The sequence below is a fragment of the Pyrgilauda ruficollis genome, unplaced genomic scaffold (assembly GCF_017590135.1).
Source record: "Pyrgilauda ruficollis isolate IOZ18807 unplaced genomic scaffold, ASM1759013v1 scaffold10, whole genome shotgun sequence".
NCBI lineage: Eukaryota > Metazoa > Chordata > Aves > Passeriformes > Passeridae > Pyrgilauda > Pyrgilauda ruficollis.
The window spans coordinates 7,367,348-7,393,327 of NW_024508101.1; the positions used below are offsets into that span (position 1 = coordinate 7,367,348).

The window sequence follows — 25,980 nt, forward strand, 5'->3', positions numbered from 1 at the left end:
GTTTCTTTGATCTGGGAAGGGGAATAGAAAAAGAGTGTATCAATTTCCTAATAGACCCTTCTTTTCATAAACTGATATAATTTCAGAAAAAAAGAATTTGTAAAATTTGTTTACATTTTAAAATATCTCACAGCTTTAAAAGTCAGATTTCAAAAATTTTAAAGCTGTATAAGAGTTTCCTCTACAGTAACTTACAACAGATCCAGCAGATGAGTAGGAGATGCCAGTGGTACCTGGCATCCACTACCACTGTAGTTATGAGAAAACCCACACTCCTCATGGCATATTATTTCTGAACACTCAAAAACCTCTTCTTAATGGAGATTAATAAGAAAATTTTGATATTTTAAAAATATTTGTTCAAATGTATGCATTGCTAACTATTAAACCAACAACTGCACAGATAAAATCTTGCTCTTTTTTTCTCAGACCTCACTGTTACAACAGCACTGGGGAAAGCATTTTCAGAGAAAAAAATATGTCTGCAATTAATCCATTTAATTAGTTCCACTGAGACAAAACAGTAAGATCGATTGCAGCTGTGCAGATCCCTCCTTGCCTGACCTCAGCTGCCCTTGCCCGTTCTCCTTTGCTCTCTCTGCAGAAGAAGGTATTTTTGGAAATGTTGGGGAAATTCTGCTACACCTCTAAACAAAGCACTGAGGAGAGGTGTCAACAGCAGTTTTCCAACTTGCTGCCAAGACTTTCGCATAAGCTTCACCCCCTTAGGATGGGCTCTGGGCAAACTACAGCATGAAGGTCTCAGCTCTTATGGGACACATCATATAGCAAATTAAAAGTTATACTTTTTGTGTTTGGGAGTTTTCAAGGTCACCGACATGATATTTTGAATTCTAGTCTTCCACACCCAAAGCACATACTGTCCTGTTGTGTGACTCATGATTGCATGCTTGACATTATCTTTCAAAATAAAGGTGATGCACATCTAGGCTCCCACCGAGGTCAGTGGCCACATCCATAAAGTGCCTGCAGGAAGATGTTCACGCAACTGACCCATAAGCTTCAGTTTAAGAGTGACAGGAAAGCTTCTAGTCTGTGATTTACAGGCCAATTTATCACACTGTACCACTCCTCCTCTTTTCTCACACTTCCACATGCACTTTAAAGCTGGCTCTGCAGGACTGTGGAGAACAGGCCTGGAAGGTCCTGTGGGGGATCAGACTCCTGTGGTTCATCCTCACTGGAGCTGCTTACCTTGTCTGAAATCTAGAAATGATGGAAATTCTACAGACCACCACTTTATTGTCTTTCTTATCATTTCCTGTTTCTAATGTCCAACTGAAATTTCCATCTTGCTGTAATTTAAGCCAAAGGCCCCTCACATCTGCAGCACAATGGGGGCAGAAGATCACAGATTCCTTGCAGACCCCTTTCACGTACTCAAGTGTACTCCACGTACCCTTGCCTTCCCTGTCTGCTAACAGCCCTGCCTGCCCCACCTGATGCAACAATTTTCCTTGCAGAAAAGGTGAATCACATAAAAAAACCCAGAGTCCTCTCTTATTTACACCTGGAGATACATCAGGCTGCTATAAAACTGTATTTGCTTTTTATTTACAGGACAGCTGAGAGGAGAACACTGATTCATGAAATTCAGACGAAGACTGGCCATATGGGACAGAGGAAGAAGCTGGCTTCAAATATCTAGCAAGAAGAAATTTGATATTGCAATTACATACTCCTGAGAACCTATTTAAGATGATACAGGTTCCTCAGTCATGTGGACTCAAATTTACAAAGGCAAAGCCTGTTGCAGCTGGCAGAAGTTATTCAGGAATCGCTCTGTTAACACCAGTGGGATGGCTCAGGTCTAAACCTGAGGCAAAATCTAGACAGTCCTATTTCCTTGAAATGGGACATTCCTGGAATGTGCTTATTGATTTTGGTCCTGATGCCCTATAATTAGCATTAAAAGCACTATTTTCTGAGCTTTGTCAATATCCTGATAGTTCTGGAAATTACCGCTGATCTGCATTTAAGCTTGGCAAAAACCTCTTTTATTTCTCATGACAAAATATCTTGGTTTCTAAAATGGCAGGCCCAGGCCACTATTGGCCTCACCAGAAAGGAAATGGGATCTTGCAGAATTCTGTTTTGTGACAAAAAATTAAACCTAGTGTTAATTAAAAAAGAGTAAAAGTAACAGGCAGATAATGAGAGAACATGCCCCTTTCCACAGTCAAGCTCTTAACAGATCATCCAGCATGCTTAAAAAGCAACTTTCCATCTGCAAATCTGTCTCTCTCTCTTTTTTGTCTAATGAGCCTGAGTTAGTCTGTTCAAAAGCCCAAATGGGCATCTGGGGCCAATTCAGCAGCAGGGGATCTGTTACCATAACAACTGACAACTCCCTTGATTTCTGAAAGGCCCTAAAGTAGACTTTTGGGAAATGGTCACGGAACAAGAAGTTGGGGAGGGACGGTTGCAGGTGCAGGTCTTGGGCTCCTCTGCCTCAGCCCTTCCCACATGGAGCCAGCCCTGTGTCCCACCAGCCCTGGGACCAGCTGGGCTCAGCTCCCCAGCCCTGTGTCCCACCAGCCTTAGGACCAGCTGGGCTCAGCTCCCCTGCAGAAGGGGACAATAAAATCCCTGAGCCAACACCATGAAGCGCAGCAGCAGACTCTGGTTTGGTATTGGGCTCTACCTGGGGCTCTTGCCCCAGGCTGTGTCCTGCTGGATGAAACAGCACAGATACCTCCAGAGAAGTTTTCATATTGATTTTTCTCATAAAGGAAAAATGATGAGTGCTGAAAGTATGATCCCAACAGCCAGAACAAGCAACCAAAGGCTGCCCTGAGCATCCGGCTTGAAAGTGAGGGCCTGACGTCAGTAGAGAAGATGAGGTTGGATCCCAGAGCGGGATAAGAGGGAGCTGATCACAGGTCTGCTCCCTTTTAATGAAAATGAGCAGCATTTTGAGATACTAAACACAGAAGGGCCTAAGATTCAGTACCTTTACCTCTGGCACTGGCAAAATCACACACAACCTGGATCTTCTGCAGTAAGAGCTGAAGTGCTTTTCCTGCATTGCCTGGATTGAGAGCAGATCAGAGGGCTCCAGATCAGGCTAGGCTGCATCCCATTTACCTGGCAGTGATCTGCTCTGTCCCCATCCCTCAACATATGAGACTAAATGTTGCCATTCCCAGAGGAAAACAAAGGCATGCCTTGTTCAGTATGAGCAAGGCACAGCTGGGCACTGAAAAAAGAGATGGAAGCTGCAAGAAGTTTCAGGTATGCCACTCACCTCCACGTCTACCCTTGTCTCCCTGGGGAGCTGCCTGTCTCCAGGGGGAAGGGAAGTCTCTTGTCCTTGTCAATTCTCCTCAGTGCCTGTGGTGACACAAGCTCTGGGGCACTGCCATCGCCAAGATGAGCACAGGTGCCTGGATGTGTCCTCAGGCATTGCTGAGGACAATGTTGGGGTGGGCATCCCCATCCATCCTTCTCATTCCTGCCCTGCGCTGCTCCCTCAGTTGTGCTGGTACAGCTCTGTCCTGTTACTACATGAACCAGACTGGGAGCTAATCTGGTTTAAATCAGGACATGAAAACTCCTCTCATTTTTTTAAAAGTTTTTTTTTTTTTTTTAAAAAAACATGGATTATTTCACAATCCAGCTCCTCACATGGTTGTACAAACATTTGCAATGGGATCAGAGAGGGCAGAACAAGGGCAGGAACAGAGGACCCTGCCTGAACTGCTGCTGCTGAAATAAATACTCATGCAACTGCATCTGAGGCATTCTTAAAATTAACACCCAGGGTCTCAGAAAGTGTTACCACTGAACATCCTCCATGAGTGAGAAAATGAGAAGAATCACAAACATTTTGGAGTAAGCTGAAAGAATCTTTTATCATTGTAAGCAAACAATTTTACAATGGTCTGTAAATTTGCAATGTTCCTTTTCCAATCAGTACAGTAGATGAACAACACATTGTGTACTCATAAAATAAAACCTAGAGATAGGTTCAAATAACAATTTCAGCACTTTTTACAACCTGGTACAGGCAGAAGTCTTTGTTTTTTTTTTCCCCCAATTAAATTTTAACACTCTCTTAGCTAAGCAGCTGTGCAAGATCCCCAGAATTTAACACCAAAAGGTAGTTTTCTGAGGCATGGTTATTAGACATGGTAAATATGAGGGTTCTTTATGTTGCAGGTTTTGTTGCTATAATACAAGGTGATTTACAAATACAGCTGACCAACCTTCTTCATTGCTATTTCACCAGTGTCAGAACTCAGATGCTGAAATATTGAACACCTGAGCTTGCTCCCAGTGAGATCTTTGCCACTGAGTTCAACAACAATACTCTCAACCTGTAAGTGACTTGGCCTGAGGTCCCACAGAAATCAATGACCAAGTCAGAAAAAAGAGCACATCTCCTGGTGCTCAGTGTGATTTCTCCTGCACAGAAAGGTACTGCCAGAGAAGTACAAGGCTCTGTCACAGAACTTGTCCCAATGATTCTGTTCAATTTGACAGGATGCTTAATAAAAACTTAAGAAAACTCTTGTCTACTAAATTCTATAGGGTTTTGCCTTAGCAAAATTAAAGACATCTTTTTCCCAAGCTGTCTCATATACACACGCAGCTATAAAACAAGCAAAGCAAGCTTGCTTGCTCTTTAAAAGGCAGCAGCTGCATTGTTCCAAAAATCCCCCTGAAAGTAAACATATTAGCACTGTATAAACAGCTTGATTTAATAAGAAATGCAGTACAATATTCCCACTTTGTCTTTGGGATCATGATGTTGATTGTGGCAATAATTCAAGGTGAATTATGGTATCTGTTCAGAAGAAAGAAAAAGAAAACTCTCCAGCTATAGTCATGAATGAATTTCTTCCTCTTAGCTGAAAATGAGAAATGGCTATAATTTAGTTCTCATTTAAAAGTTGCTGTTGGCTAAACTCTAAAATCTTAATTGCTTCTTAATATTCTCTGCTTATTTTTTCCCTTTGAAACCACAGTCTACAGAACTGTAGAGTTTAGATTAAAAATCAGAACTAAAAACAAAGAGTGGAAGCTTACAACGCTCTCCTAAAATATGTTATTTTCTCCTCAAAGGACAAAAGTTGCTGTGTATCAAAATATTTCAGCTGATTTCCTGACTCTAGTCACCCTCCTGCACCTGTGTGAAGATGAAAGTGACACTGACCCTGGGTTTATCCCTAAGTGTCAATACTCAGGACTAGTTCAATTTGCTACAGAATATAGTGGAAGTTCTAGAAAAGACATATTTCAAGCCATATTACAGTTCAGCATCCTATAGGAACTCATCTTGCTGCAAAAAAACTGAAGTCACACTCAATCCCTAAATAGTTTGGAGGTCACTACCAAACACACCCTGCAGTTCTCAGAGCTCATAGCAAAGGCTGTGAGAGTAACAGTGGCAAAGACTGCAGACAATCCAAGTCAGATTTTAAACTGACCTTGAAGATCTGCAGATGGATCTCATGATACTGAGTCTGGGTATAAAATCACAGATGCAAAACAAATGCCCAGAAATGCAAAAATAAAGCGTTTGGGAAACAGCACCTCATGACGCCCACGTTTTAATGGGCTCTAGACGAGTTAGCAGTGCTCCAGTGAAGGTCCTAAAATCCCAGGGTACAGTTTTCAAAAATACTCAGTTGTTGTCCCTACAGCACAAAATTTCAGGAACCAGTACGAGTAAAGAAAGTAGAAAAATAAGCACCATTGCGCCACTGCAAAAGTGAATGGTGAATCCATATGGTGAGCAAAACAAGGATCTGGTCTCCCCACCTTTTCTGTCTGCTAAGACTCAAAGTCTCAACTTGGCGCTAAAAGAAATCAATTTAAGCACTAGAGGTCCTGGGAGCAACAGTCCCCTTCATCATGCCCATGACAGCTCAAGGATCAGCTAGGCCAGCCTTTCCTCAAGAGGAATCAAAGATGCACGGAAGCAAACTGAAACTGCAGCATCATTGTCCCTCCTGCCCTGGGAGCCCAACTACCAACAGCCCACAGCGGAAGTCGTGGCTCGTGGTCACCCTGTGATTGTGCTCTCCTCATTTTTCTGGGATAAAAGGCAGCACAATTTTTGCAGCTTCATTATGCTGACCTAGTTTATCTTCCACTCTACCAACTTAAAATCACACAGGCCTCTTTGTGCAGCAGTGCCATTTAAAGTACTGAATCCAGGAAACTTTAGTAAAAAGGTAATTCAGAGCTCTGCTTGCCTGCAAGTTCCCATCCCTTTTCATTATCGAGATGGCCACCACACGAAAAAGATGGAAGTGACCCTTTCTCTTCAACATTAGTCATATTTTTTCACCATTTGTCCAGGATCCACATGAAAAAGGAACTGAGAACAGCAAATTACCTCTGCAAATAAGTGAGTCTTGTTCAGAAATGGTACAGATAATTTCCAAATATATTCAGTTACAAGAAGTCTCCAAAACACAGCATGGAAACTCAACAGATGGAAAAAGGAAATCTTCATCAAACAATGACAGTCTCCTTTTCAAATAAAGGGAACAGAAAATGAAGCTCCCTTACAAGAAGTCTTCACAAAACTTGTTTCTTTGTTGTATCACGGAATGAGCCACAAAGAGACCAAACAAAATTAATGCTTTGCCAAACCTTCTCAAGCAACTTCTCTAACTCCTTATTTTGGATAACAGGGCACTGATGAGATGGAAACAAGCAGAAGGCTCTGCTTCATTGTTCCACTTATGTCACCACTGGCCTCAAATTATCTAATTCCACAAATGCTCAAAAAAGCAAAAGCAAAAATAAAATTTGTTTTACCCTCACAATGCATTGCCAAGAGCAACTATGTCTCTTCTGTTTCCTCTAGTTCTCTGAGTTTTGATTTATAATGTTTTTTTCTAACACCAAAACAAAGTACTGCTGTGCAAGAAAAGACCCCTTGGTCTAGCACGCCTGTCCCCTTGAGGGTTATCCTTTCATCACAAGTGTTTCTCTGCTGTGCACTTCAATACCATGTTTCCCTTTCTGAAATATCTGTCTCGAACTCGTTTTCATGCCAGTTGCTTTGATGGTGTTATTCAGCAAATTATTCCATATGTTGCCCATAACATCTTAAGCTAAGTATTTTTTTCTGAAAATGCAAATTACTACTCCTTTCAAACTTCTGAATTAGAGTCTGCAGTGCTTCAAAATCTCTTTTTTTCCTTACTTTAAAACACTCACAGAGGTAAACATTTTATTTTTTTCCTGAGGAAATGCAATCACACTGCAAATGAAATGCTGTGCTGCCGCTTCAGTGACATGGTCTGCACAATGTGAAACATTACTTGGAATGATTTGTGTTCTGATTGTTTGTTGATTTATCCTAAAACACGTGTATTTTTAATACACTCTCTGTATTTGTTGAAAATCCTCAGAACTACACACAGATTATTTGAAGGCAGTACATACGTCCTCTCAAATTTGTTCCTTTATTTCTTGCTTTATATTTATCAAAAAACTTTTGACTGCTACATGACATAATTTCCATGTCTCTATTAATTTTTAATCTCCACCAACTTTAGTATCTTTTCAAGGATGGTATTGTTACTCTTTGAGCAAATTAAACACAAATTTTACAATTATTTCACTTGCTCCACTAGTGAAATTGCAAAGAAACAGAAATGTTTTGCAAACAATGATAGTACCAACATTCTTCTAGATAATAGCTGTTAGCATTGTATTTCAAAACCTTTCTGCCTTAGAAGAGCATTTTGTATCAACACTAGATAAATACTACTAATCTTTCATCCCAGTGTTTTGAGATAGACCATATCCTTCCAGGACTTGCCTGTGAATATGTGAATGTGATCAAGTTCAGTACACCAAATAAAGACAATATGTATTGAAAAAACAGGATGATACAATGGGATCTTTAGAACCTTTCCTATTTCAGCTTTTGTGAATATAACACTGCAATTTTTATTCACCATCTTACTGCAATGATGTAAATTACTTACAAATGTTAATAGAAATTATTTTCACAAGACTATTGCCATCTACTTATTAATTCTTTCAAATGTTCTCAGCCTCAGCAACTGGGGCAACTAATTGTCAGCAAAATGGGTGTACTGAAAAATAGCTTGGTACTTTTTAAAATAGATTCTGCAAATATAATGATCAATGGGCTGGTATTTCCCATCAAAGCTACTTTATCCCAATTAATCAGATTTTGAAGTAATTCCTAAATATCTTATATGTGGCTTATCCCTGGTTAATGTTAACTTCCAGACAAATTAGGTGCCTCTGGGTTCTGATTTTGACATGAGCAAGTGCTCCAGGGTTTAGTTTACTCTAAATCACATGGAGAGGGATTTGTTGATGCTAATCCTGGTCTCCACCACTGCACCAATGCCCACTGGTGTGAATGACAGTGTCTCTTTGTAAGAGGCAATCTTCACTTTCAAGACCTTGCAGGCTGCACTTCTGAACTCTTCACCAATGCTAGAGAGCATAGCTGTGGAATGTGAAACAAGCTTACCCCACTTTATTGAAGAACAGTCAAAGGAAGGAAAGAACTGCATAAGTATACACAGGAGGTTTGTGGCACAGACTCCCATGAAACCAAGGCCAGTCTAACTGGGATTTTCTCCCACAACCACCTTTCCTGAAGGCCATGACAAAGATAATTTTTTACAGCTACTTTAGAGGGACTAATTTTGAAAATATTTGTCACCATTACAGCTGGCTTTACCACTGGTAGAACTCTACCAAGCTCATTTTCATGACAAAAATCAGTATTTAAGACAGCTGAATAGTTAACCAACAAAGCTTTTCTAGCACCCAGAGAACTAATGCATCCATCACCGTAACTTCTAATAAAATAACAAAACACAGGACAACATTAAAAACACCACCTGGAATGTGTTTCAAATCCTAATCAGTTTCCATTGATAAGGAAACAGGCTCACCTCCAGTAGACAAGCACAGCGATGAGAAGAATGAGGCACACGAAGGTCAGTGCTGAGACCACAATGAGTGGGATGATCCATTCCATTTTACCAGGAGAAGGTCTCGTGGCCATGCTGGAGCTGTTCTTGCCAGCTGTGTGTTAAACACATAACAAAACAAATCACTGGGTGGAAAAAAGAATTACTGTATGGAAAAATGTGTAAACAAAACAAATAGCTTATCCCTTTTACATGCTATGAGTAAACAGAGCAGAGATCCTCTAACTGCAGGGTGGGACTCCATTTGTCTTCAGTCTGAGACATGAGAGCACAGAAGTATGGTGTTTATTGCCACATATGGCTAGGATTTTACTACTGCCTGTAATTACGGTCTCTTAGACACTTTTAGGACTCTTTCGTGCAAGCACCTATTATCAGATGTAGAGTATCCCACTGAGCCAATGCTGTGCTCTGTCACCAGTGTTTGCAGATAAATGTACTCTGTTTCTCAACAGTGCAGGACAGCCCTGTTTGCAAAGCTCAGTGTAATACTTTGCTTTAGAAATACATTTCTTGGTAACTATCTTAAAATAAAAAATCCTCAACATGTTGGGTGTCATGTCACATCATTTGCAGAATTGTCACAATCTGGTGGGTTACTGCATATGAAAGCACTTTTTAGCATATGGATTGTCAAGATGGGTGGATGAATGAATGGATAGGATGTGTTGTAACTGACAGAAGAAATCATTATGCCACAGCTTTTGAACAAAATTAAAGTTCGTCAATACCCTGAGATCTGGCTGAGTTAACTCCACTTCACTTTTTGCATGACATCTCACTAAAATTATTGTATCATATATAAGATGAATATCTAGAGGTTCTGCAAGTACTGGAGCCAATGAGCACAGACACTGCACCAGTGTATTTCAAAAGACATCTAATTTGTGCAAATTCATGTAGACTTGATGAATAAATTGTTTTAGACAGAATGATAAAAGGAAAATGCAGAAGTGGATTCCATATCTTATCCATGTTTCATAACAAACAGGCAGTGGTTGATCAATACCTGTCAACAGGACATAATGGGAAAGGATTAGTACAAACAGCTTCAGATTTCAAGGAGGATTGAAACATGCACACTTGACTTCTACTTTTAAGCCTGTGTGAGTCTTTCCTTACCAACATGCTTCCTTGCCCTCATTCAGTATTGTATTATCATAGCTTCTGAAACTGCTGCAAATCCTACCAGAAGAACATAATTGCCTTTTCACCATAGGCAGGCAAAACACAGATAATTGGAAGTCACCAGATGTCACATAACATGAAGTCATACTCTATTTTAATAGCATTTAGATGATATTCCTCCATAGGCAGGAGTAAAATTCAACTAACGTGGAAGTAAAGGTTAATTGTAAATGCTTTTGCCTGACTCCTGAAAACAGAGCAAGGCTGCAGGCTGCTTCAAGCCCAGCAAGAAATCTTCCTAGTTTTGAGAACTAGGCTGATAGAGGTAATGCCCTTTAGGAAGCAGCCTAAATGATGTGCTAATCAGAAGGATGTTTGGGGGAAGTGAACGTGCACTTTGATTGAAGATCTTTGAATTCCTTGACTAGCAAAGAATAAGGAAAAGAGCAACCCCCAAATTAGAGCAAAGGCTTATTCTCTCTATTTGCCAAACTTATGAAATGCTAAGTCTTGAGGCATCAGTTATTACCAGTGCATTTCAAATCATTTAAGAGCAGGAAAAAGTGTAAGCCTGTGAAGTGTTACTAATCAGAATACTAAAAGAGACAAGGCAAAAAACCACGTGATGTAATGAAACTTTGTAGGAGAGCCAAATAGCCCCACCACCTTATATCCATTAGGGTGTTGCTTCAGTTCTCTCCAATGACAATATTCTGTTTAGTTTCACCTCCACATCTTTCAACACAAAACCATATGTTTCTGTTTGCATGGGAAGAAAATTCAATTCTATTGTAAGCACAGCATGGGCTGGAGTCCCAATGCACACTGTTAAATTCTGCAGTGCTCACGATGCTCCTCTTAGTCAGTTTAGTGTGGAGAACACACAAATCTGCCCCTGCCAACTCCCTCTACCACAGATGTGAGGAGAAGAAAGTGCTCAGTATGCTGAGTGCCAGAATAGCAAATACTAACACTGATGGCTGGCCCTGAAATTCCAGTTGGGAATGCCCAAGCAGTTATGTGCTTCAGAAGAAAAGACATAGTTCCTGTGCTGGCTTTGAAGAAAAAGTCTAAGGCGTTTTCTACCGTTTAAGTAATGTGTTGTGAGAGCTTAAACAAACCAGTGCCAATAAAATTTGTACAAGAATGGCAGCTGGGGCCAGAGGTAGAGCAGTGCAGCTGGAGAGCTGGTGTCTGTCTTGAGTGTCATGGCAGAACAGCCTAAGAAAAGCCAGCATGCTGGAAAAAGATGAAATAAAAACACACACACAAAGACAGATCTGGGTCTCTACAGTTTCCTGTTCTCCCATATAACAAAACAGAATGAAATAAAAAAATAGTCACCATTTCATTCTTTTCCAAAGCAAGAATGTCAAGCCCTGGTAGTATCAACAGCATATCCTTGTAACAGTGCACACCATAAGCTGTACTTGGCAGGGGATGGGGGAAGCTTAAAAAACGGACTAGGAAACTCCATTTTTGCTAAGAAATGTAAACAGTTTCCAGTGGCATATGCCTTCGTTGAATTAATTCAGTTTGCCTTTTACTGGCTTGGAATTCATCCCAGTAGGAAGGAATAAAAATTATTACAGCATATCTGTTTCAGGAGGTCCCACATGATACAAGCCCTGGCACAACCAAACCTACTCCTGTGTCTGGAAAAGTCCATAACTTCTGTGAACCACCCATTCAGCAGCTCCACCCAGGCACTGGATGGATGAGTCCTGGCACAGGGAGTACTGGATGGCATCAGGCAGCCAGGGAGGCTCTGGCAGTGCAATTCTTGTGTAAAGGTCAAGGTAAGAAAGAGGCATTCTAGAGTTTGTGAAATGTGCTTTTTTTCTGCGTATTCTTGGAAAATGGTTCCTGAGAAAAGAAACATGTTTATTTCCCTAGAGTAACACTGCTTGCTATAATAAGTACTATATAACCTATCTACTTTTATCATTCCTTGCCATTGCACAAACTGCCAGGACAAAGTTCTGTTTGTTGTACCATTTCAGATACCATTAACCAAAGAAAAGTCCTGCAGCTGAACTGCCTCAGACCACAGGGTCTCCTAAGAGGAAGTCAGCTTGCTCATCTTTCCCTTGAGTAAATGAAGTTATGAACTTATACAAAGGTACTAATTAATTATGGAAAATAATATTGGCCATATTATTAAATGATGAAAAGGCTTAAAGAAGCCATGTTTCTTAAAGAAGTATTATCTTTGATACTAGTTTGTATCATGGTGCAGCTGTTACCCCCTATTTCTTCAAGGCCCTCCTGCAGCATTCAGGCTAACAGGCTGTGCACTACTAAGCATGGCTTTTCAGTGCTTTGTAACAGATGCCAATCATATTTATTCCTATATCTGAAAATCATAGTTTGCAGGCATTAAATAATTCAATTCTTTTACTTTCAAGCCATTCTGCTGTTTGCTCTTGTAAGCTGCCATGTACATCTCTGCAGATATTTAAAAGCTGTCTGGACACCATCCTGACTAAAGTGTTGTAGGGAACCCTTCTAGAGCCAGGAGAGTGGACTAGCTGACTCCAGTGGTGCTTTCCAACCTTATACACTCTATGATTCTGTGTGAAAATGGCTGAAGTGCCACATGAAAATACAGCTTAATAATCCTTGCTGCAGATGGAGAAGAATTACACAGATGTTTAATTATGCTAATGAGGTAATCCCTAAAAGGCTTTTGTAACCTCAGACCTGGCAAAGACTGCTCTAAATCCCAATATTCAGTCTTTGTTAAATGCATACATCAGGCTTGAAATTTAACCCTGCACATCAAGATCTCTCTCTCTAAAATGCCCTCTCATGGGAGGAACTCAGCAGAGGTGGGTGAGCACTGAGGGATGGGAGGACCTGGCTGAAATTCGGAAGAGTCAAACCTGTCTCTCTGTCCTCAGTCCCAGCTCACCACTCAGGCTTTTGCCCCTACCCCACAGCTATTACTTTGCTTGCAACACTATAGTTGTAAACTCCAGTAAAAAAACACAAAGGACCTGTTTAATTGTCTGGTACAATCAACCAAAATTCCGTGGGATAGTGTCTGCTTTAGCCTGATTAAACTGAATCATCCTGGGTTTCATCTTTTTCCCTTGCTTCTTTTCTGTTTTTTCCCCCTCCCTCTTTTGTGAGAGTACAATTTTAATTGCTGTTTTTCTGATTTTCAGGTTTCAGAGACACAGACAATGCTGAGCAGCTGTGTGTGTAACAGTAGCAGCTCAAAAGTACAATTAGTCTAATGTGGGCACCAAAACAGAGAAAAGGATGATCAGGGAAATGAAAGAGAAGAATGCAAGCAAGCATTCAGTGACAGAAGACAATCATTAGCATTGGCCAATACCACAGTCAGAAAGAGGCCAGTGCCATTTGGAAAGTAATGACATGGCCTCAGGAGAGGTGTGTATGTACGTGTGAAGTAAGCACTAAAAGAAAATGAGCCTTGCTGCACTAATTGGCCTCGCACTTTCCCTGTAATTTCTCATGAGTTCCCTGTTCTCTAATCATGCACACTCATGAGTACTTCCTTCTTCAGTTATCTCCTTACAACTGCTAATTTGATGCTATATAATTAATTTTACAAATGTACATTGTTATGAAACAATTTTCTACTCTTTAACTTTCTACTCTTTCTACAAAAACATTTTTGAAACCTTGACAGCTTTTAAAAACCTGCTTTTAAAAGATGCAGAAGAGAAAAGATGCCAGAAGAAAAGATGCATCTAAAAATGTTTCTGCCCTCACATTGGGACAGAGTAAACTGCAGAGATGCTTTCTGCTTACTTTGGAAGTGGCCTTAACAGTCTTAGCTGTGCTGCTGCTCAGGAATCCTTTCAGACACTTCTGGCAATGCCCCCTTGTCTTGATTTCAGGCTTACCTTGTTATGGAAAACCTTTAAGGCCCTTTCTCAAAGGAAGAGGTCTTGCTATGGCTGGAGTTTCACTGAACTCAGCTCCTGGCATGAATTAGGTCAGGTCTGTCTGTATGAATTGCAAATTTCCATGTTACTGGGGAAAACAATTAAGCTGAAGCAACTAGTCTTAGGCTTTGTACTAGTCTAATTCATCAGCCTGTGTCTTTGGTAACCTAGATCCAGCCTGGAGCAAAGCTCCTTCTCCTGCATTCCCAAGTGTCTTCTCATAGGGTAGCACTCCCAAGAGGCCTCCTTCCTGACCCAAAGGTGATTAGGGCAAGCGGAGATTGAAAACTGCCTGACAGGCATCTCAGACCATATTCAGTGGGAGCACTGGCCTTTGTGGGTTTCCAGCTGAGGAGTAAGAAAAACAGCAGTGTATTTAAAACAAAAATCAGCGCAACCTGTTGCAGGTTTCTCAGCTTCTGCATTGTTAATCTGATCTCTGACAGAGCAGTTATGATTCACAGCATTAGAGACTGGTCAGCATTTCTGTAATAAATGCTATTAAAGACTGGATTTAGCTTTGTTTTTTAAACTGGTTCTGAGCTATAACTGAATGCACAATATCTGCATTTTTGTGTTTATCAATGTAGGGAAAAATAAATATGCAAGGCTTTTCCACACTACTTTAGAGCAGCTTTAATGGAAAAAGAAAATTATAAAACACTCTGCAGATTAGCAAAACAAACAACAGTAGTAAAAACCTCCCAGAAACAACAAACAAAGAAGTACACTATCTCATAAATGCGGTGGTAATACACATAATCACTTAAATAAATGTCTAATAAATATATCAATCTAAATCTAAATAAATAAATCTCAAATAAATCCCCATGCATGTACTCCATTTGCCTCCTGCAGTTTTCCTCACCAGTGCCCGGAGCTCCCCAAGCAGGAACACGTGTGGACATTCCTCACGGAGCATTGGGAGCACCATGAGGGACCAGCTTGCAGAGGCCTGTGCAGCAAACCCTGACCACACCAGCCTTGGTGCACATGCAGATCACCTGGGCAGGCTTCCAGGAGGTTGTATTTGCTGTGCACACACTGTGGAGCTGGTACATACATCCAGAGTTGGAGTGCACAGGAGCACTGGCAATTCTCATCAGGACAAACAGAAAATATGTGAACTCTGCCTAGTTAAGATTTTTTTTTTTTTTTCCCACAGAAAGTGCCTTGTTTTGGAAGATCAGAGAATGTAGGTTTTGTGTTGAGAAAGAAACCAGCAATGATCCTTGATTTGGGAGAATATCTCAAAGCCCAGTCAGGGAGAGTCCTGCAGATAAACTAAATTAGCTAGAAGCACATACACCAAACTTCCTATGAATGCCAGTTCAGCACAGCAGCTGCTCTTCCAAATTAATTTCACAGCTATAGTTCATTGTATTCCCCTCTTTCTTTTCAACAAAGTTCTTGATGTAGCACGTTGGGAGTGAAAATTTTTCCAGATTTTCTCTTCCAATAAGCTACAAAGACCATGAATCTGTCCCAATAAAAGGATGTTCCTTTCCACTCTGCTCCCACCAGTAACAACTTGTGGGGTTGGGTCCTGTGACATACCTGCCAATCAGATGTAGCCAGACACCACAAAAATGCTGAACCTACTGGAAATCAGTAAGGAATTTGGAATGTATTTCCAACACTTACACTGGTAAAAACTGTTTCCCTGAAGACCACTCACCTGGGTTAATGGTGATGAATTTGTTATCTGAGGGATATTCCTCTGGAAACCTGTCCATCTTTGGAGGAGGATTTCTTGTTGTCTCTGGTTTTCTTGGGATCTTGCCCAGGTACAGTTCGTTGGTGAACGCTGGTGGCACTTGGGTGGAAGGGAGCAGCTGGGGCTGAGTGTCGGCTTCGACAAAGCTCTCCTTCTCGGCACCTCCAGCCGTGGGGACAACGTTTTGGTTTGGCACTTCTCCCGGTAGGGTTTTATTCCCTTCATCCTCAGCAGTCCTGTTGGGGGAAGCCACGGCCACGCTGGGCTCTGTGCTATTGCGCGCCTCTGAGGCTGCCGTCGCCCTGCTTTTCTCCTTCTTTTCAGCATCCTTTTCTTCCTCTTCCTCATGCTCCCGCTCCCCATCCTCGCTTTCACTCTTTTCATCCTTCTCCCCCTCCTCGGCTCCCTCGCCATCCTTCGTCAGCGCCGAGTCCCGCTCCGGCCCTGGGGAGGCGGCGGCGGCCTCGGTGGTGGCCACCACGGCGCGGCCGGCCTGCTTGCTGGGGGCGGCGGCCGCGGGCAGCCGTGTGGGCCACACGCTGCTGGGGAAGGAGGAGATGCCCCCGCCGCTGAAGCCCAGCCCTGCCAGCAAGGTGCTGGTCACCACGGAGGCCACGGTGGCCTGGCTGCCACTGGAGGAAGGGCCCATGCCTGTGGCCATGGACACAAAGGAGAAGGGGAGCCCCGAGGAAGTCCAGGTGGAGGAGCCGGAGCTGATGGGAGCCATGTCTGCTGAGGAGGCAGGAGATGCTGTGGGCTTGAGGAGATCATCGGCAGCACAGGGGAAGAAAACACAGCAGAAAGCATCAGCAGGGGCCCAACATATCACTTGGGGTCATTCTCTTGCTTTTCCCTCCCTTTTCACACACGTGCTAGCCTCCTAAAACCAGAGATCCAACACCAGCTGGATGAAAGGCTGAGCCAGGGCAGAACATGCCACAGAGCTACCAGCAAACCACAAAGAGAGGAAATCTCCCTGCCTTCACCACATCATCATTAAAACCCTCTTTATCCTTATCTTTATTTTACATCAAGACCTTCTCCTCCCACATCACTACTGACTTGTGAGTAACGTTTCCTCTTGGGGTGAGAAGAATGTAAAGCAGTTTAATGAGTTCAGCTGCATTACTCACAGTGCTTCAATCCTCAGAATACAGGAGTTTAAAAATACAGTGTTACATAACAGCTGTCCCAAAATAATGGCTGCCAACGTGAGCATCCATGGCTGGTGGGGCTGCTCTGACAAGGAACTCTGGCTCTTCCCACGCACATTGTGAGGGCCTCAAAGGATACTATTTTTATTGCCTTAATTTACCCATCAGGATTATTCTCATAAGGACTGGTGTTGCTGTGAGGCATTGCTCTTAGAAGTTAGGAAAGAACTGCAGCATGGCCAGTTGGGCACTGCTGAAGGACTTGTAGAGCATCAGGAGCCCTCCAGCAAGCCACCACCACATCTGCCAGGACCTTCAGGCTGTGACACTCATGTTTTCCACATCCACAGGACTCTTCCTGGCCACCATCAGTGAACAAAAGGCAGGACTGGCAGTGCCTGCTTCTCTGAGAGAAAGCAGGTGATGAACTATGGACTTTGCATCCTCTGTACCCTGCCAATATTATTCTAATGTCAACCCACTGCATGCAAGAGGGTCCTGCACACGTGTGTGCTCTGCTGTAAACAAAACCACTTAGTACACACACAAAGAACTAAACCTTAGTCTGTTCATAAAGAACTAGTCCTGAATTACATGTGGAAAAAGAGACTGAAATGAACTGTCTAAAGACAAGGAATAATTCTGTGGAAGAGCTGTGTCAGTGGTTCCTTTGGACAACCTGACCATTCTCCCTCTCTGAATTACTGAAAAATGTCTCACATTACTGAATTCATCAGCAGGATGACCATTAGCTGGAAAGGTACACACCAGACGAGGACAAAAAGGGTTAAATAGGTGCTGCTGAACACAGAAAAAAATGTAAAATGTTTATTTTGGAAACTGAAATTTGTAACTTTAAGGTATTTCTGCATCTCTCTGCAATTCCTGGGTTCAGTCAAGCCGTATAGTTGAAATGCTGCAGCAAACCAAGCAAGGCTGCTTTCTCACATTATTTTTGACCAGCTGCAATCACAGAGAACCTGACATCTCAGATGAAAACCTGTGCTTTAGAGATTTCAAGCCAAAACTTTAAATAAGCATCTAAACTTTCAGATACTTATCAATCTGAATCCCTAAGGCACTGTGAGATTTGCTTTTTGCTGGCATGAATAGTCTCAAAGCTGGACTGAGTATTAAAATTTGACAGCAGATTTTATATATCTAGAATACCTCTATACATCATTAAACAAACATAAATCATTCAAATGCAAGCTTTGTATATGCTATTTGCTTACTAGGGAGTATATCAAACTGGACCAGAATAAAAACAGAAGCAATGTACTTAGAGTAAATTCAATAGTATGAATCCAGCCCATAAATCTGACTGAACAACTCAGTACAATGGATGCCAAGAAATTTAGGCTATGGATACTTTATAGTTTATTTATATTAAATAAACTAATGAGATGGTTTCAAAACTGAAACAGTGTATTCCACTTCTACTGTAAATGTACCAACATTTCTGATTCTGGAACACAAAAATTGGCCTCAGTGACTTGGTACAGTCTGACCCGAATTAAAACAAAACAAAGACATTGTTCAGGCTTTGTTCACACAGTAACAGGTATCCTTAAAGCACTGGAAGAGCAAAGATGCTGTGTGTGAGGCCTTATTTCAGTTGCATATACTTCTGCTCATGCAGTTAATAAAATAAATTAAATTTATTTCCACATCCATCATTAAGATGTTACAAATCCCCTCTAAATAGGTTGAATACAGATTGAGGAAAACTTTTTAACACTTGATTCTCCAGTGGTCAAATCCTCTCAGAGAATGAGGCTAGAAAACCATTTCATATTGGAACTGTATTTTATGCTATAAATCCTTCTGTGACAGGTCTGGACACCCTTTCCCCAGGAAAGCTGGGTCCTGCTGCAGATTTCCAACATCGTGCTGCCACCTGGTGGGAAACGTCCCCAAATCCCCACTCCCTGAACCCACGACTTACCACTCCTGTCTTCACAATTCGGGTCCCCTCGAAAATTCGAGTGGTGTTAGCTGGGGAGGGAAGAAGAGCAGAGCGTCAGGGCAGGGGAGGAGGCAGAGGAACAACTGCTGAACCACTGCTCACTGCAGAATACAGGTACAGGGCTCAGCCTGGAGCAAAGCCAACTCAGCTCTTTGGGCATTACTCACTCACTCTGCACTTGTGTCTAAACACAGACTTGTCATTCATTACTCAGGCCTGGCAATACCAGCTTACTGACAGAAAACAAATCCTCTCCTTCAACCACAAGCTGGATGAAACATCCTGACTTGCACAGGAGGCAAGAGTAGCTTGATGATAATAGTTTTTTCCTGTCCTTATAATATTATCATTATTTATTGCTATATATTTGAACTACAACTACCATTAACTTCTGATAAATGTTTTGAAAGCTCAAGTGGATTAATTTTCTAGGTTAGATATTGGGTACAGCCAGAGATTAGAACAGCAGCTCCTTTTTGGGGACTTGTAGGAGGAATCACATCATCTGCTCCTACTGCAGATGTGTGTATCACTTCCACTGCATTGAATACTGGACAAGAGCTGGGCTAGAGTATCCAAAGAGTATCCTACAGAGCTGCCAGTAATGATTTACTCCTAACTGTGATTTAACAGTTATTGTAGTCAAATTTCAAAGAATTTTCCATTCCATCATCTAGTAAAAGATAAGCAATACACCAGTTTCTAACTTCTGCCTGGCACTTAAAAGTGAAGCCTAAAACACAGTGCTGAGGTACCAAGAACAGAGCTCCACATGAGCTGTGACTTGGACAGGACATTTGTCTGATCCTGCTCTCTCTGCCACCACAACAGAACTAAACCATGTCCATAGCTTGACATCCCTCAGACACTAAATGCTAGCAAAGCAGGATCAAAACCCCTATACTTTCTGAAAATTACACTGAAAAATACCCCTATCATTTTGTTCCATATAGAGCATCAGATTCAAGTGACAACTCTTTGCTTCATCCTCAGGATTTAAACTTTTAACTCTCTGCTTGTTTTAGTCCTCCATTACCCATTTCGAGGTTTATGCATTTATAAGCTGGAGTGGGAGGGAACAGTCTCATTGGAGGCAAAATTTGCCCTACTTAATAAAGAATATCACAATAAATTCCCAGGAAGGAGCAAAACTTTAGCACTTAAAAAAACTCTAAAATAATCAAGTCCTTCTACCAAATCTCAGCTTTACTAGATCTCTCCAATAAACTTAGAAGGAAATCTATGACAAAGGACAGCTTATCATCTAGTTATTTTGATTTTCTTTAAATATGTATGTTTTGGAAATCACTGAGATTGCGTGCATGGTAAAACCTGGATGTCTCCACATGTGGTTGTCAAGGTAGGACTGATCTTCTTTCCTCTTTACATAAAACAGACACAGAGCAGATTCACATTCTGTTATAGCTGCGCCTCTGATGCATAAGCAGTCTCTGATGAATTTGTTTTAGAAAACTAGTACCAAAAAAAGCTCTGAATTCTCCTAAAACCTGACAAAACCTGACAGTGAGAGGTGTAGGCAAACCCTCCTCACTGGAAATGAGATTCAGATCAAGTCACCAGCCACAATATGAAATTAGCATTGTCTACATGCATTCAAATATCTTCTGAAACAACTTCACACCATATTGCACTCTGCAAAGAAAACATTAAACAAACAGAGAATAGTTCAATGTAAAAATTTGTATGTGGTTTTTTTACCTTGAAAGAGCATAGTCTGGCTAAAGTCACTACGCATTTCATTTCGGCAAACTGCTTGAACTCTGAACAGATAAAGGATGTCAGGTGAGACATGGCTAATGATGGCCTTCTGTTTAAAAAAAATAGATATTATTCAGTTTTTTACCCCCACAGTACTGTCCAAGATCAGTTTGAAATATATAAAGCATTGTGTTAACACAGAACATTTATGCCAGGTAAGACAAGCTATATTTCTACACAAAAATATTCAGTGGTTCCCTGGAGAGGGCAAGACTGAAGGCTGAAGGGATGCATCCAGACACTGCTGACTCTGCCCATGAGAAAGAAATGAACATGTCCCACATTTCTTTTTATGACAGTCTTCATGCCTCAATGTCTCTGCTCTCCTCAGAAGAACTTAAAACTCAAGTCATTCACCTTTTACAGCAATTATAATAACATTTTTTTAGGTGGAGAGCCATGTCCCAAACACAGGATAAGCCCAGAAAAGTCACTGCATATTCCAACTGACTATTTTGCAACAAACTGGCTAAGGCAATTTGATGCTGGTTTGCTCAGCAACATGATGGCTGAGCATCCTGGGCTGGGATATCCCTGTTTACTCCTAGACCTGAGAGTTGCCTTAGTCCACAATCACATCAGTGCACAGGAGAAGCTACATGAATCACTTGAAATACTTGTTGTCTCCACAGCAAAACACTGTCTAGCTCTGACTCAAGATGGGACAGCCCAACTGTATCTGCCAGAGTACTGAAAACAATCTTCACTTTCCTCTGAAAATGGGTTTCTTCTTCTCTTGCCCCTAAAATAGACTAAGATGTCATTGCTTTCTTAACCCAAAGCTCTGCTGAACAGCGCGAGGTCTCACTGCAATTTATTTCCAAGCTATCACTCCATCACATCCCTCGCACTTGTAATTATTTCTTTTACATAAAACAGGATGCTTTCATGGTGTCCACCTCATTTTTGCTGATTAAGGCTCTCCTCCTTATAACTGATTAAAAAATCTCCCTTAAGAGTGTGAAATTATGACAAGAGAGAGGTTACAATACATCATAACCTTGGGTGCCTTTCAATGGATTCCTTTCTGATTTCATGAGGCAGATCGTTCCCTAATGTGACCCAGATAACAATGTCTAGTGGGGAAATTGGAAATATAAATGGAAATGAAGTAAAAGAAGCTTCATCTAAGGGAATAAGAGAAGTATTATTGTATAACTGATTGAATGGGCCCAGAGGACTGTGTATTTGAAAAAAAAAATATGGTAACAGTCATTAGGAATAACACTGTGCTGCTGCATTTTTCATGTGCATATACAATTACTGATTTCATTATTCTAGAGGCTTTCTTTGATTAACAATAAATGGAGGCCTTTCAAACCTGAATATGTCACTCTGGTTTTATATGCAGAGAATGTTAAGGACCAGTACAATACTTGCTTCCACTTAGACAAGAATGACAAGCAGATGAAATTCTAAATGGAGGAGATAGAGCAGTGTTTCCATCTGTGCTGGAACTGTCTTGCTCTTCTCTCTTTTTCTCACACTGTCAGATGTAGGCAGTGCTTGTACAGGGCCACTCCAAAATAATCTTCAAGCCCTGACTATGCAACTCCTGCCTCTGGCAGCACTTACTGCCAGAAACTGCTCCAAAGCCTGCAAGGGGCTATGCACAGTGAAAAGCCTGAGCCCAGGAACAGATTTTGGGGGATCAGACTTTTAATGTGAAAATCTGTAAGTTGAACTCAAGCCAAAAGGTATTTAGAGCCTCACCATTTCCCGAGCCAGCTGCTTCTCAGCAACATGACATGAAAAAGTGTCTGCAGATTCAGTCCTTCATGCACTCACATAAACTATAAATTCACACTCCAGTGTTTGGGTAGCCTGGTAGGCAATGTTCAGCTAAGGCTGAACATTTAAATAGCAATTCATCGTGGGCCAAACATTAGCCTGCCTATAAGGTAACAACTGCTTTCCTCCTCTACCCCCTTCTACCATGAAAATAACAACATAAGGATAGCTTGATACATATGTCTGGGTTGGTGCTGTGCTTTTACCAGGTCCTTGTCACTATCCTTGGTGAAAGTCTTCTCCTTTTCATCTTCATTTTTAGTCCAGCTGTATGAGATCATGTAGTTCATGATTGGAGGGTGGTAAATGGTTTCTGGTTGGTTCCAGGTTACCAGTAGCGCTGTCCTGTTCACAGGCTGCACTTTCATGTTGACTGGAGGAGTGCTACAAGCTGAAAAACAGAAGGAGAAAAGATGAAGCTCTTCAAAATAACTGAGAGAAAACAAACAGAATGAACAGTGCCTCACTCTAAGAGCTAGGTTTTTTCCTTTAATGCCCTGGCCTACAGTAACAGCTTAGACTGCAATCCACTGAGACCAATGGGATTTAATACCACCTGCAGCTGCTTTCTGCTCTCCTGAGTAAAGAGAATGAGAGAATCCATTCTCTGCGGGCAGGTTGCTTAGCTCTCCACTTAATTCTCAGTCCTGACATTTGTACCTACTCTTTAACTTGGTGACTTAAGAGCTCTGCACTGGAACATAAGAAATACAGTAAACCTGATCCCCAGCTTCCCTCATCCCCACCCTCCTGCTGTTAAGGTGTAAACACCCCAATGTGCTCTGCTGGCCCTGGAAAGAGCTGAAACCTCTGAAAATGGCACTATTGGGTCAGTAAATGGCACTAATGTCACTCTGGTGCCATTGGGTCAGTAAATGTTCCCTTGTTAACCAAGTATATTTTTACAGTTATTTTATATTCCTCTTTCTATCTTTCTTCAAAGACGCTCAACAGTTTGTCAGTAATGTATTACGAGCACAGGGAAGGGTGGCTCTTTGATGGCCTTGGCCATCTCCTCTGAGCAGGCAGAGGCAGCCCCAGGCAGCCCTGCCCTCCTAACCCTGCCTGCAGCCTGGAGGCACAAGTCATTTCTCAGCCACGCCTAAGTCAGTGGGGACATCAGCACAGCTTAACCTCTGGGAAAAAACACGGCTTCTGCTTCCAGCAGAACCAAACCCAAAATTCTGCAGGGCAGATCAAGCCCAGGCACAAATGAGCCCGGCCCCTGGAGGAGGGGGGCACGCACAGTCCCCTCGCAGCGCTGAGGAAACACTTTTCAAGGAGTTGCCATGGCAAGGTCCGGGTGGGGATGCACAACACTAGATGGCACTCACATGCTGTGGGAAAACTGCATCATCTGCTTCCCAGCTATAAAGAGTTTAGATTTTTTTTCCCCCCCAAGCTTTAAAAATCACGTTTAAAATACCCAATTCAGGGCAGATTCTCACATTCTTTTTTCTCAGTATAAACCCTGAACCAAGGAAAATCACTTGCAATGATACCTAAGCACACGTGCCGTAGCAAAGGAGCTGGTCTCTTCTGGCAAAGTGTCACCCAGCCCATCAGGCTGACACTGTTTGCAGAATTATTCTTCCCAGTACGACTTTTCCTCTTAAAGCCAACACATTGAGCTTGTTTGCACTCTGCAGGTATGTGACTGCATGTATATTTGGCCATTATTTCACTTCTAAAGAGTCCTGGCAGCACTGAAGGGGAAATATGTCTATTCCTATGCCTGGACTTGCAGGTTGGCCAAGTAGCACTGCTGTTATATTACTGAAATAGCTACAGTTCTTAAATAAAAATGATTAAATGCTTTAAACACCAGTATTACCAGTACAATAGAAAAATACCTGTCAAATGCATTTGTGCAGTTATAACTCACATTTTGTAGCTAGCTGAACAAGACAACATGAATTGCAGAAATATGCTTTGGCAGGAAATATCACTGATATTTGCTCTTGCCATGAGGGGTGACAATCCTGCAGCTTTTCAGTAGATCCTTCTGCTCAACCCAGAAGGATGATCCAGCAAAACAAACAAACCGTACAGTATCTGAAAGCATTGGATAAATGTATGTGAGTTTCTATTTGCACCAAGCTGAAGGGATCAAAGCAGCATTCTGCTGTCATGCCACAAAGTCAGAAGCCACACAACGGCTTCCCTCTGGCTCCCTCCTGGCTCCCCAAAGCACAGCATGAAGGTGGCCAGGACCTGGATGAGTTGGGACAGCCAAAAGCCACCCCTGTTATCACTATTTACAGAGTTCCTTGATCTTTGGTATGCCTCTCCATGCTCACCTCTTTCCGCTGAGATGGTCAGATCAATTCTCCCTGACATCACTGTTTATTGATAACTGCACCAATAAATCATAACTGCCCTCTTTGACGCCCTTTGTTATCACAGAATTACACTTCAAAATGCCAGGCCAGCCTTTACTGCTCCACCTAATCAAATCCCATCAGAGACAGAGCCCAGGGTGAAGCACTACCCAGACCTAAAACTCCTACCCAGTCCTTGTCCTCCAGGAGGACATGCAGAGATTGATATATTTAAAGTAATCATGCATCAAATTGTTTTAGAAATAATTCAAGCAGGTAACCTTCCTGAGAGACAGAGAGATCTACCTTAATTGCAGCAGCCCTCTGAGTGGTGTCTGGCCAGCTGCTTTTCACACAAGGACCACAAGCCACCCCAGGGAGAGGGGGCTGCCATGTCCCCAGTTCTGTGCCACTCCCTCTAGCCAGCCTGGATTCCATGTGGAACAGCCAGAGAAGTGGGTATTTCCCAAGGACAAAAAGGAGACCCACAGGCTCAGAGCCAGGAGACCCTCCCTGATCCAAGGTCATGAGCACTTCGAATCACCTGAGTGACTGATGACTTCACTGAGGACAAGCCTCATTCACAGCCAGATAAAATGAGGCTGAATTTACAATACTGTGATTTCTCAGTAAATATTACAAAATTTTAATGACTTTGTATGACTTGGTTCAATTTATTCCAAGGCACAGAGCAGTATCTGAAAAACCTGGAGTAATTCAGTATTAAACAATCTTTTCTATTCAACTGCATTTTTTTTAAACAGCTTATGAATGGGCAAAAAAAGAATTTTTTTTTTTTTAAATAAAATGAAACATGTGGTTTTATTAATTTAACTAAACCTGCTTAGGACACAATGGAATAAAGAAACATTTGAACCAATAATTCAATCTGATGATTTAATTAAAGTGATACATAATAACACAGTGAATGTCTGAAAGGCAAGGAAAAAATGTCCAATGATTTGACCATCTATAAAACAACTGGCATTTCACAGAGATCTAATTTTTCTTTCAATACTCTCTATGCCTTGGATTTTTCAAAGAAGATTAAAAGAATCACAGGCTAAAGGACCTCTACTGATTTTGTGAAATGTGCAGCTGAAGAAGAGATAGAAATGCAGGAAGAGGTTGGGACAGGGAAGGGGAAGTTCAATCAGGACACACTAAAGAGAAACTCAAGCTTTTTGCTTTTTTTTTTTTTTTTTTTTTTTTTTTTTTTTTTTTTTTTAAAAAAC

The 25,980-nt window shown here is 41.7% G+C and overlaps 1 protein-coding gene across 1 annotated transcript in view; it reads right to left on the bottom strand.

Annotated features, from left to right (window-relative positions):
• The window catches only part of PTPRG (protein tyrosine phosphatase receptor type G), a 382,051-nt gene that overhangs the window by 59,543 nt on the left and 296,528 nt on the right, over positions 1-25,980 (bottom strand). Inside the window, exons 9-13 of the mRNA XM_041461824.1 lie at positions 22,631-22,815; positions 20,574-20,682; positions 18,834-18,883; positions 15,693-16,488; positions 8,928-9,060 (exon numbers count right to left, since the gene is read on the bottom strand). Coding sequence (XP_041317758.1) covers positions 8,928-9,060; positions 15,693-16,488; positions 18,834-18,883; positions 20,574-20,682; positions 22,631-22,815 — 1,273 coding nt within the window. The remainder of the gene's footprint in view (positions 1-8,927; positions 9,061-15,692; positions 16,489-18,833; positions 18,884-20,573; positions 20,683-22,630; positions 22,816-25,980) is intronic.